Consider the following 13,243-nt stretch of genomic DNA (forward strand, 5'->3'; position numbering starts at 1 on the left):
AAAAAAATACACAATAACTAACTGAATTTTGTAAGGTTTACAAAATATCCAACCTAACAAAAATGCGGATGGGGATGAATGAATTATATGAGAGGAGGGCAAGTGAACAACTAATGATTTGCTATAATCAAACAAAAAAAGCACCGACAAATCCAACTTCTCCAGCTTTGGAGATTCAAATAGATATACAATAATTTAGGTGCATCAAAATAAATAAATTAGAGTACCAGATAGATATACTATAATTTATTCAATTATAAATTACTTATTTTTAATTGGCTCGTGAGTCTTGGTCTGATGTAGACATGAAGATTATGACCGAAGTTGCTCAAATACGGATTAGGCAATGGCTGCTTCACGGAATAGGTGGCCGCCGGCCGGTGTATTCATAAGGACTTCAATGTTTAATTTAGTGAAAATTTTAGAAGATTATAGAGATTTAACTACAATAGAGTATTTATCTTTCATCTTTCAATTTATGGTGAGCTGCGAGGGTACATCTAAGGAGACTCAATTATTCGGTTGTGCTTAAGTTGCCGATTTATTGATCGTTGTTTTGTTAGGAGTAAAAGTGTTTCATTATCATTAAGCAACAACAAAGAGTCCCTTTTATAGGGAGATTACAAAGCACAATTGACTTTGGCACATAAGCAAGTCATTGCGCGCGCCTATGGGCTTAGATTACTAGCTAGGCCCAACATCCACTCTCCTAAACTGATCACAATTTACATAAAACCTAGGACATAAGCATCTAAACACAACTATTAACATCACACACACCAAGTCTAGTCCTAAGATTACAAAACTGATCAAGCTTTAAAGCTTTAGTCATGATGTTTGCAATTTTATCTTGAGTATTGCAGTGAATGAGTTCAACAACTCCTTCTTTGTCAAGTCTCAGAGAAAGTGGAATCTCACATCTATGTGTTTGCTCCTGCCGTGCATCACAGGGTTCTTAGAAAGCTTAATAGAAGAACTATTATCGCAGTGTATCATTGTGCATCCTTGAACTTGCTTTAGTTGATCAAGCACTCTCCTCAGCCAGATAGCTTGACAAGCCCCTAAGCAACAGACACAAACTCTGCCTCAGTAGTTGAAAGAGTGACAATAGCTTGCTTCTTAGATGACCATGAAATAGGGCCATATCCAAGCATGAATACATAGCCCACTACAAGAAAACAAGTTATTCTTGACCAAACTTATTGAGGGCTAAAGGCCCTCAGTAATGTATTTTTAGTTATTGAAGGCTCTCAGCCGTCAATAATGCATCTTGGAGGACGTAAAAATTCAAAACGGTCAAAATGAGCATTTGTGGCGGTCAAGGGCCGTCGGTAATGCTTCTTGAAAGACGGAAAAGGTGTGACACATTACGACGGCGGCAGGCCGTCAGTAATGAATGGACCGTTTGACAATTGTGACGGTCAGGGGCCGTCAGTAACGCGTCTTGAAGGAAGGAAAAGTGGGAGCATTTACGACGGCTTCAGGCCGTCAGTAATGCATGACCGTTGGACATTTATGGCGGTCAGGGGCCGTCAGTAATGTTTGAATTATACGAAAATTAAATTTTTGACCGTTGGAAACAACATTAACTCACTTCTCCTATTTATAATTCTTCAACAAATCCATTCTACACTTCACTTCATTTTTACATTTCCATTCTCTCTCTAAATTTTCTCTAACTTCTCTCTTAAATTTCATACTTTTAACTCTCATATTTTCATCCAAAAAGTGGTAAGTGTTTGTGTTTTATTTTTACAAAGTTAAAATTTTTGCTTTGTTATTTAAATGTATATGTTCTAATATTTGTTGTTTACCATTTTTATTAGCAATTCTTATTCTCGTGGTCGTAGGTTAGGAGCGGAGTTCGTGGGTTAGGAGCGCGCCAAGTAAGAATCTACTCGGCACCCAAGTAAGTAACGTAATTTTAATTTATAATACTTAGTGATAGTTTTTTTTTACCGTATACTTAGTAATAGTTATTAATTAATACTTTGTAATTTGTTACTAATATTTTCTTATCACTAAGTATAAAAATTATTGTTTTTGTAAAAAAAAATTAAAAAAATATATTTAATTTTGTTTATTTCGAAAACAGTAATATTTTTTTTAAAATAAGTAATTTTTTTTCAAAAAAACAGTATATTTATATTCTTATTTTTAAAAACGAAATATTTAAAAAATTATTTTTAATAAAGAAAAATTTTAACAGTTTGTGTATTTTTAAAAAAGTAATGTCATTTTCATATCTCCATCCAAAAAGTGGTAAGTGTTTTTAAAGTTAAAATTTTTGCTTTGTTATTTAAATGTATATGTTCTAATATTTGTTGTTTACCATTTTTATTAGTAAATTCTCGTGGTCATCGGAGGTCGTGAGTTAGGAGCGGAGTTCGTGGTTTAGGAGCGCACCAAGTAAGAATCTACTCGGCACCCAAGTAAGTAACGTCATTTTAATTTATAATACTTAGTGATAGTTTTTTTTTACCGTATACTTAGTAATAGTTATTAATTAATACTTTGTAATTTGTTACTAATATTTTCTTATCACTATGTATAAAAATTATTGTTTTTGTAAAAAAAATTTAAAAAATATATTTAATTTTGTTTATTTCGAAAACAGATTTTTTTTTTTTAATAAGTACTTTTTTTTTCAAAAAAACAGTATATTTATATTCTTTTTTTAAAACACGAAATTTTTAAAAAATTCTTTTTAAAAAAGAAAATTTTTAACAGTTTGTGTATTTTTAAAAAAGTAATGTAATTTTCATATCTCCATCTAAAAAGTGGTAAGTGTTTGTGTTTTACTTTTAAAGTTAAAATTTTTACTTTGTTATTTAAATGTATATGTTCTAATATTTTGTTGTTTACAATTTTTATTAGCAAATTCTCGTGGTCATCGGAGGTCGTGGGTTAGGAGCGGAGTTTGTGGTTAGGAGCGCGCCAAGTAAGACTCTACCCGCCGGCACCCAAGTAAGTAATATATGTAATTTTAATTTATAATATTTAGTGATAGTTTTTTTTTACCGTACACTTAGAAATAGTTACTAGCATTTTATTATTACTATGTATTTAAAAAAAGAAAAAAAATTATATTTTAAAAAATTATAATATATATGTTAAAAAGTCGGTAGTTTTGTCAACTAAAAAACTTAGTATTTTTTAGATTTAATAAACCATAAACTTTAAAAATAAAATGTTAAAAGTTTATATGTTATTGTTGAGTAGACATATATATATGTCCAAAATACTTTTGAAAAATAAAGTAATAAATTTAATACATTGATCTAATTATATATTAATTAAACTACGCAGATATGGATTTTACCAATCGTAATTGGATGTACGATAGACATAATCCTGGAAAGAGGGGCCGGGTTAAAGAGGAATTTAAAATAGGGGTCGAAATGTTTATCAATACAGTAAAATATAATGACATTGTGATACGTGAAGGGGGAATTAGATGTCTGTGTGTACTTTGTCGATGTACAAGAATACGGAGCGAAGATGAAATTAGGTCTCATTTATATAAAAAGGGATTCCAACCTAATTATTGGGTTTGGTCAAGTCATGGCGAGGGATGTTCCACGACTGTTCCCGTGAATCAAAATCGTGCTTCAAGCAGTGTTTTTCAGCCCGTTGTTGTTCCCGAATATTATCATCAGCATTATGATCCGTTTAATGAGATGGATAATATGATAACTAATGCCCTTGGGTTTAATACGCCGATTTATGTGCCAAATGATGTCGACGACCCTGCTGATGATGAATATGACGCTGATGTTAGCGTCGAGAGACCAAATGAGGAAGCCCAGCGATTTTTTGATCTTTTGAAAGAGACAAATACACTGTTGTGTGAAGGCTCTCGAGACTCAAAGTTAACGGTGTGTATTAGACTTTTGGGTATCAAGTCTGAATGTCTTGTTTCAGAATACACCATGGACTTGATAACGAAACTGATGTTGGATATAACAATAGACCGTCCTCTTGATTTGCCAAAAAATTATTACGAAGCAAGACAATTGGTTGCAAAGTTAGGACTCGGAGCGAAGAGAATTGACTGTTGTGTTAACGGGTGTATGTTGTACTATAGCAACGAATTTGGTGTAGATGACGGTGCATTACTTGAATGTAAATTTTGTCAAGAACCAAGATATCGTGTAACAAGAAATTCACGGTCAGTCAGAAGGAAGCCAATCCCAAGAAAGGCGATGTTCTATTTACCCATAATATCAAGGTTGCAAAGGTTGTATGCATCGATGCAAACTACCAGTAAAATGACATGGCATCGTGAAAACTATGAAAGGAGAAAAATGTCAGGTGAGTTGCGACATCCTTCTGATGGAATGGCTTGGAAGCATTTTGATCAATTTTATCCCGAATTTGCTTCGGAGCCACGGAATGTCCGACTTGGGTTATGCTCAGATGGATTTACACCATATACTCAAGTATCAGCCACTCCATATTCATGTTGGCCTGTTCTGGTTACCCCGTACAATCTTCCTCCTGATATGTGCATGTCAAAACCTTACATGTTTTTAGCCGTTGTAATACCAGGCCCATCTAGTCCAACTGTTGGTATTGATATCTATTTACAACCTTTGATTGATGATTTGAAGAGATTGTGGAACGGTGTTGCGACGTATGATATCAACCAAAAACGAAATTTCAATATGAGAGGAGCTTTGATGTGGACCATTAATGATTTTCCTGCATATGGGATGTTGTCTGGATGGGGGACACATGGTAAACTAGGATGTCCTATTTGCATGATGGACACCAAAGCGTTTTGGTTACACAACGGTGGGAAGGCTACTTGGTTTGACTGTCATCGTCGGTTCTTGCCTACTGATCATCCGTTTAGAAGAAATAAAAATGCTTTTGTTCATGGTGACACCGAGACTCGTGATCCACCAGATTATTTGACATCCCGACAAGTCTGGAACAAAGTGAAAGATATTCCAAAGGTTGAGGTTGTAAGTGGTGTTGCCTCTAAACCGCGTGGTTATGGACAAACGCACAACTGGACAAAAAGAAGTATCTTTTGGGATCTGCCGTATTGGAAAGACAACCTTTTACGTCACAACCTTGATGTTATGCATATTGAGAAAAATTTGTTTGAAAATATATTTAACACTGTCATGAATGTCAAAGGAAAAACGAAAGATAATGACAACGCGAGGAGAGACATAGGGTTGTATTGCAAACGTAACGAACTGTTGTTGGTGGAGACATCTAACGGCAAACTTCTTAAACCTCGTGCAAACTATACTTTATCTCCTGACGAAGCAAAATCTGTTTGTCGATGGGTAAAAGAAGTGAAGATGCCAGACGGTTATTCGTCGAATTTGGCGAGATGCGCTGATGTTGACCATGGAAGGATGCGTGGGATGAAAAGTCATGATTGTCATGTTTTTTTTCCAGACTTTACTTCTGATTGCATTTAGTTCTTTACCCCAACATGTATTGAATCCGCTTATTGAAATCAGTCAATTTTTCAAGAATTTGTGTTCGACAACGCTAAGAGAGGCTGATCTCATCAAGATGGAAAATGACATTCCACTGATCTTGTGTAAGTTGGAGAGAATATTTCCTCCTGCCTTGTTTGATTCTATGGAGCATGTTGTGGTGCATCTTGCATACGAGGCTAGACTTGGTGGGCCGGTTCAATATAGATGGATGTACCCGTTCGAAAGGTTCATGGGTTATGCAAAACGTGCCGTGAAAAACAAAGCTAGGGTCGAAGGCTCAATTTGTGCAACATACTTACACCGCGAAACAATTTACTTTTGTTCGCATTACTTCAAAGACACGTTGTCATCAAGCCATATTCGCAATGAAACTGAAACATCTCGGCCTGTGAGAATTCACCCATTAAACATGTCAATATTCAGCTTGCCTGGTCGTAATGGTGGTGGTGAGAAAGTGTTGTATCCTGGTGACAAAGTTCTCTATTCAGCGCATGTTCACTTGCTGATTAATTGCAATGAAGTCGAGCCATATTTACAGTGAGTATTTTTAATTAGTTAATAAATAATTATTTATTCCAATTAAGTTCGCTTATAACTAACGATATTTAATAACTTAGGATGTTTTTAACACAACATACTTCTGCTCAAATCAATTCGCAATTTCCAGCATGGTTCAAAGAATACATGTACCAACAAACACCCGTAACTCGTATCATACAACACTTGAGAAACTTATCTGATGGCCCAAAGTCAACCGTTAAACAATGGCACACCTACTTTGTCAATGGTTACAGATTTGAGACACACAGTTGGAGTGAAGGAAAAACAACAGTAAACAGTGGAGTGTGTATGAAAGGTGTGACTGAAAATGGTGAAGGAGATTTTTACGGTGTCATTGAGAACATATTTGAAATCGAATACAATTACCTTGATTACAAGAAAACAGTCGTGTTGTTTTACTGTAAATGGTTTGATCCTTCAAATAGAGGTACCAGATATGATTCAAAGACTAATACCGTGGACATAAAAATGAACAAACATTATCCATTGTATGATCCGTTTGCTATGGCTCATAACGTCAGACAAGTTCACTATGTCCCTTATCCATCGACTACAAGGGATAAGCGAGGTTGGTGTGCCGCAATAACATCAAAACCAAGGGGTCTGATTGAAAAAAATGAGATAGATGAACGTGAAGATGAACCATATCAGGAAGATGAGATGTCCAATGTTGATGATGTCATTGCAGTTGAAACTTTTAATCAACTTTGTGTACAAGAAGAAGCCGAAGAAGTACCTTCTGATGGTGATGTTGATGAAGAGGACGTCGAAGCTAATGGTGATGATGAAGGCAGTGATGATGAAGATGTATCAGATTGGGATGACAATTAATTTTATAATATAGTTATCCGCGTTGTAATAATATTAATCGTTGTACTTGAATATTTGTTTTTGGTTGCATTTGTTTATCGTTTAATGATGATGAATTATAAAACAATATATATATATATATATATATATATATATATATATATATATATATATATATATATATATATATATATATATATATATATATATATATATATATATATATATATATATATATATGTCATGTATTTCTTAATTAATTATATATATATATATTTGTCATGTATTTCTTAATTATATATATATTTGTCATGTATTTCTTAATTATTTAAATATATTTGTCATATATTTTTTTATTATAGATGAATCCAGATGAAGAAAATTTCGATGATGACAATGTCGATGATGACATTGATGATATTCCACCACCACCGGGTGTCGGACGCGGAGGACGCGGACGCGGAGGACGCGGACGCGGTGGACGTAGACGTAGATTACCCCGCCGCGTTGTTCGGAATCGATGGTTGGAGGGTATGCCCAAGTCTCGAACCGTAGATGGTGTGGAAGAGGAGTACGACTCCTACGACGACGATGATGACCACGAGGACGAGGAAATTGCCGATATTGCACTTCTAGCTCCTCAAAATGAATTGTTGGTTGACCGGTATGGTAGACCCATCATCATGCCATATACCGCCACAGAGTAAGTTAATTATTATTAAGAATTTGTGTTTAATAAATTAATTGGATATATATGATTATTATTCTTAACTAATATATATATATATATATATATATATATATATATATATATATATATATATATATATATATATATATATATATATATATATATATATATTTATATATATATATATTGTGCAGTTTGCAACCCCAAAATGCGGCGACGAAGGCAATCAATAATGCATTGAAATCCAAATTCCAGGCTCCATATCTCAACTGGACGGAGGTCAGGGCAGATGAGCGTGGATATCAACAATTTTGGAATGGCTTCAGGGTACGTTTTTATTTATAATTACTTTTTTATCCAATCAATTTTATTACTAAACATATATTTACTAATTTATTAACAATTTTTCTTTATTTTTCGTAGTCGCAAGTAACTTGGCTAAATCACCACACAGCGGCTATTGAGGCTATATTCAACAAAAAAGTCACCAAGCGTCTGTCGACCTTACTTTTTGAAGCGCGGAAAAAGATTAAAAAGGATCCTTCAAAATCACCACTTTGGCTCGCTGGTAATTCATACCCTATGTTGTGCCTCAGATGGGAAGAGGAAGAGTATAAGGCAAAGTGTATAAAGAACAAAGCCAACAGAAATACCGATGAAGCCAATCGTGCGTGCGTACACTCTGGAGGGTCGAAATCTGCCGGAACGCTTCGTCTTGAGTTCATTCAACAATTTGGTCGTCCACCCACCTTTATGGAAATGAATGACATGATGCACAAGTATGCAGATTCCGGTGAATGGACGGGGGCAAGGGCGCAAGAAGTTTCGGTAAGTATTTATATATATTATTTATTATTTATTTCTTATAACATTATTTTTTAAACATTATAATTATATTTAAACATTATAATTAATTAATTATAATTATTTTTTAATTTATTGTAGAGGTTGACGCAAATTTGGGCTGAAGAATATAATGCAAGCCAACTACGACTACCACCTCATAGGCGAGATAATGAGGAGGTTCGTCGAAACAAGATGTCGTTGGCTTTTGTTAAGAATGCTGGTGGTGCGACTCGAGGTCGCAAATTCGCTGCTGGGTGTACATCTTCTTTATATGCAAGTGACCCAACTAGTTTGAGAGATGTCACTTACACATCTTCATCTTCATCTAGTACAGGACGCTCTCGTCCAGCTCAAAGAGAGGAAACCGATGATGAGTATGAAGCGCGAATGAGGGCCACGTATCGAGAAGAATTCCGCGATGAGTACGAAGCAACATTTGATCAGCGGGTGGACCAACGGGTCCAACATGTATTGCAGGAATTCTTTGCGCGGCAGAGGGCGCCGGCGCCGGCGGGGGTTGGATCATCATCTCAGGGATCGGCACGACAAAATCAAAATGCCGGTGAACAAGAATATCGACCGGATTTGAATAGCATGGTCAATTTGAATCAGCTGCCGGAGTACCGAGAGGGTGATCCAGTACTGAGTATGAGCATAGAGGATATGAGTCAAATGCTTAATGAACCAATTCATTTACAATTTTTTGATCCTGTTGGGCAAACAAGTGGAAGCAGTAGTGGCGGAAGCGGTAGAAATAATCAACAAACTGCTTTCACCGAATACCATCGACAGAGATCATCAAATCCATATCAACAAGACTTCATAATCCCACATGACAACCCCAATCAACCCCAAGACAACTTCTTCCCGAATCAAGCCAGCTTTGATCCCAATCAAGCCCCAATTAACTTCGTTCATAGGCCTGTGGCACGACCTCCGCGAACGTCACTCCCCGCAGTCATAATAAATGAGGGAGGTAGAGGCCGAGGCCGAGGCCGAGGAAGGTCGCGTCAGCCAACATACAGTGGCAAGGGGAAGCGACCACTATATCAGCCGCCTGACCAACCTTGATGTGTAATTTTAATTATCTGTTGTTGATTTAATTATTTGTATAACATAACGACAATTTATATTATGTTTAATTGTTTTCTTTTTGTAATGACAATATTATTATTATGTTTAATTATGCTTATGTTAAGTATTTTTATTATGCTTTTAATTAAATTTTAATATTTTTTTGTAAAAATAAAATTATATTTAATATTTTTTAATTATTTATTATGCAGTATATTTTTTTTAAAAAATTAAATTATTAAAACTAGAATTTTAAAAAAAAAATTAATAATTTAATTATTTAAAAATCAATATTAATATTGATTTTTAAATAATTAAATTATTAATTTTTTTTTTAATTCGTTTAACATTACTGACGGCTGCAGGCCGTCACAATTTTCAAACAGGCAAGCATTACTGACGGCTGCAGGCCGTCGTAAATGAGTAAGTCTTTTGAATTGACCGTTGGGCATTATTGACGGCTCCAGGCCGTCAGTAACGTTATTGACGGTCCTGGGCCGTCAGTAAACATTATTGGCGAGCTAATTGCAGAGGGCCCAAGGCCGTCAGTAATGCATGCATTTTAGACGAAATTTGTGCATTACTGAGGGCTTTTGGCCGCCAGTAAATGCTTGTTTTCTTGTAGTGTCCTGAAGTACTTTTTCTGTCATCTAAATCTCCTGCATAGTCACTATTTGTCCATCCTTTCAAAGCCAATTCACAGTTTTTCTTGTATAAAACACCATAGTTCATAGACCCTTTGATATACCTCAATACTCTCTTTGTAGCGGCTAGATGAATTTCAGTAAGTCTCTCCATATATCTTGCAATTAAACACACAGAGAAGGTGAGATCAAGTCTTGTAGCTAACAAGTACATTAGGCACCCAATCATCTACCTATTACTGGTAGCATCTACTAATCTTCCATTTTCATCTTTGGTCAACTTATTCCCGGACACTATGGGGCTGCATACCTTATTGCATTGATTCATATTGAACCTGTCAAGAATTTCTAGTGCATACTTTTGCTGGTAGATGAAAATCCCACAGTCAAGCTGTTTTACTTCTACTCCAAGGAAGTAACTCATCTTGCTTAAGTCAGTCATGAAAAACTTGTTCTTCATGGAATTTTTAAAATTTTCAAACATCTTATCATTGTTACCATTAAAGATCAAGTCATCCACATATAGGCTTACAATCAACATATTGTCATTATCATCTTGCTTCACAAATAAAGTATGCTCATGGGGGCACTTTTCAAAATTTTCTTGAACAAAGTAGGACTCTATTTTGTTATACCATGCTCTAGGGGATTGTTTGAGTCCATACAATGCTTTCCTCAGTTTGTATACCATGCCATCTTCGTCCTGATAGCCTGGTGGCTGATCCACGTATTCATCTAACTCTCCATGTAGAAAAGCACTTTTTACATCAAACTGGTATACATTCCATGCTTTCGAACATGCAACAACCAATATGACTCTAATGGTATCCCATCTTGCAACTGGAGCAAATACCTCATTAAAATCAAATCCATGTTGCTGAGCATATCCCTTAGCAACTAACCTGGTCTTGTACTTCTCAATTTTGCCTTGTTCATTGTACTTGGTCTTGTAGATCCATTTGACACCAATTTTCTTTACTCCTCTTGGAAGTTGTACTAACTCCCAGGTATTATTCTTTTCGATGGATTGTGAACTTTCGAAACATGGACTATAATTCTTGAACGGATTAAACTTTGACCTGATGTGAAACAAATCTAATTAATGATAGTTTGTTATGAATTTGATATGACAAGTGATCTAACGGAACGTAGCTTCAAATCATGGGCATATTTGTTATAGATTTTTTAAAATAGATTCTTGTAGTGTTATATAATTTTGTGTAAAAAAAAATTTTAAAGAAACTTTTTATAAAAGCTTCAAATAGAAATTTGCTTTGAATTTTGACAAAAAAAAAATTCTTTGAATAGTTATACTTGAAATGTGATTTTAGGTATTTAATTATTTTATTGAAACTTGTTTTGGATATCAAAATTTCGAAAAAATCACTTAATTTTGAAGCTATTTCAAATAGATTTTCATAAAAATCATTTTTGAAATACAACTTTTTGAAAAAATTGTGATTTTGACTATGTTTTGATCTTCAATAATGTGAGTTTATGTTATATGATGTCAAAACTAGTGTTTCAATTTAGAAAAAACAAATATAAAAAAACTTGTAATATTTTGAAAATCGGTTTTAGAAAATCTATTTTCAAAAATACAAAAAAAAAAAAAAATACATTTTTTTAAATCTGAAACAAACAGGCTCTATATCTCATCTCATCTCAATTATATAAAACTCTTAGGTTCCGTGTGGCCCAACTTTTTTTAGAGCTTATGCAAACAGGTTATGCAATATAAATTAAGTTTTATGCTATTTTATAAGTTCACACTAGTAAAAGTTGTAATTTTATAAGCTATTTTATTATAAACTACCTTGACAAACTTATAATAATATATAAAACTTGCATAAACTATTTGCATAAACTCTAAAAAAAGCTGGGCTAAACGATCCCTTAATAGAATCTTTGTGATAAAGCTCCAACCTTTAAAAGTAGACTGAAATGAAATTATTGACCGGAGGGAAGGGGGCAATACAAAGGTCCATAATGCAATTGCAAGACATGGCAGGATAAGCATGTTTGTTTTTACTCATAAAAACCGCATAAACGATAATGAATTGACATGGAACGAGTTGTGGTATTCCTTTATAAGAGGAGTGCTAGCAACACACTCCAATAACAAACACACTATAACACACTCTCTTCTATTGGTTAAAATTTATATGGGTCCCATAAAAGTTATATGGGTCCACATTTTTTTATGGGACCCATGTGAATTTCAACCAATAAAAGAGAGTGTGTTGGAGTGTGTTTGTTAAAGAGTGTGTTGCTAGCATTATTCCCTTTATAATAATCCATGGACTTCACATATTTTAAGGGTACACCTAGACTGGCCCCAACAAAGTTGGATTCCAGAGCATTATTGGCCTATAATATGATGATGACACAAACAAAATCTAGATACGGTGGCTCAAAATTTAAGTATTTTGAGATGTATAAAAGAAATTTGTCTTTTTTGTTGTATGGATAAACTCTTTAATTTTTAGTAAAAAGTCTGCTAATTTAAAATTCCGTAAAATTTAATCTATAATTATTTTATTTAAAAATTAAATTTGAATTACTTGAGTGGAACAGGAACTCGGTCAATCCATTAACTATTTAAATTCAATAAATTGTAAGAAGGAAAAATAAATATCACGAGAGAATGCATATTTTATTTTAATCTATAATTATAATGGAGTTAACAAGAATCGAACTTAAGATTGACATAAAAAAAAAAAAGAATCGAACTTAAGACTTCATACATATTACTTAATTTTCTTACCACTAAACTAAACATAATGAAGTTACTATTATATACACTAGAAAATAATAATAATAATAATAATAATAATAATAATAATAATAATTGTGTTTTGACCTTACCCGGAGGCCGGAGCATTCATCAAAGTACTTGGGGCCTAATGTGTTGGTTCTTCAAACTTATAATAGGAAATATCAAATCACTCAATATCATGAATTGTAGCCAATAATTCAAAAATAAAAATAAATTGTAGTCAAACTCACTTCAATTTTGGGTGCGTTTAATTTTTAAAAAATTAAATTTAAAATTCGAACTCCGACTCTTATATATAAAATATTATATTCTTATCAAGTGAACTAAGTTCACCGTAACAAAAGATTAAATACTCTATTTTGTTTTTATGAAT

At 33.9% G+C, this 13,243-nt stretch overlaps 2 protein-coding genes across 2 annotated transcripts; both read left to right on the top strand.

Moving 5' to 3' along the window:
• Nucleotides 1–3,680: 3,680 nt before the first annotated feature.
• Nucleotides 3,681–5,441, top strand: LOC123904179. The gene is made up of 3 exons (XM_045953869.1): nucleotides 3,681–4,314; nucleotides 4,420–5,031; nucleotides 5,149–5,441. The coding sequence occupies exons 1-3, from the start codon at nucleotides 3,681–3,683 to the stop codon at nucleotides 5,439–5,441; spliced, it is 1,539 nt and encodes a 512-aa protein (XP_045809825.1).
• A 2,653-nt stretch (nucleotides 5,442–8,094) lies between these two features.
• LOC123909446 lies at nucleotides 8,095–9,523 on the top strand. Its single transcript, XM_045960287.1, has 2 exons — nucleotides 8,095–8,355; nucleotides 8,473–9,523. The coding sequence occupies exons 1-2, from the start codon at nucleotides 8,110–8,112 to the stop codon at nucleotides 9,442–9,444; spliced, it is 1,218 nt and encodes a 405-aa protein (XP_045816243.1). The 5' UTR covers nucleotides 8,095–8,109; the 3' UTR covers nucleotides 9,445–9,523.
• The last annotated feature ends 3,720 nt before the right edge of the window (nucleotides 9,524–13,243 follow it).

This window comes from Trifolium pratense, linkage group LG2 (assembly GCF_020283565.1).
Source record: "Trifolium pratense cultivar HEN17-A07 linkage group LG2, ARS_RC_1.1, whole genome shotgun sequence".
Taxonomy (NCBI): domain Eukaryota; kingdom Viridiplantae; phylum Streptophyta; class Magnoliopsida; order Fabales; family Fabaceae; genus Trifolium; species Trifolium pratense.

Bases quoted from the DNA above. Each gene is read 5' to 3' on its own strand.
- LOC123904179 (XM_045953869.1), top strand. From the start codon at position 3,681: ATGGATAATATGATAACTAATGCCCTTGGGTTTAATACGCCGATTTAT. The intron at 4,315-4,419 runs GTGAGTTGCGAC...GGTTATGCTCAG, and splicing joins TGAAAGGAGAAAAATGTCAG to ATGGATTTACACCATATACT. The intron at 5,032-5,148 runs GTATCTTTTGGG...TGAATGTCAAAG, and splicing joins GCACAACTGGACAAAAAGAA to GAAAAACGAAAGATAATGAC.
- LOC123909446 (XM_045960287.1), top strand. From the start codon at position 8,110: ATGTTGTGCCTCAGATGGGAAGAGGAAGAGTATAAGGCAAAGTGTATA. The intron at 8,356-8,472 runs GTAAGTATTTAT...AATTTATTGTAG, and splicing joins CAAGGGCGCAAGAAGTTTCG to AGGTTGACGCAAATTTGGGC.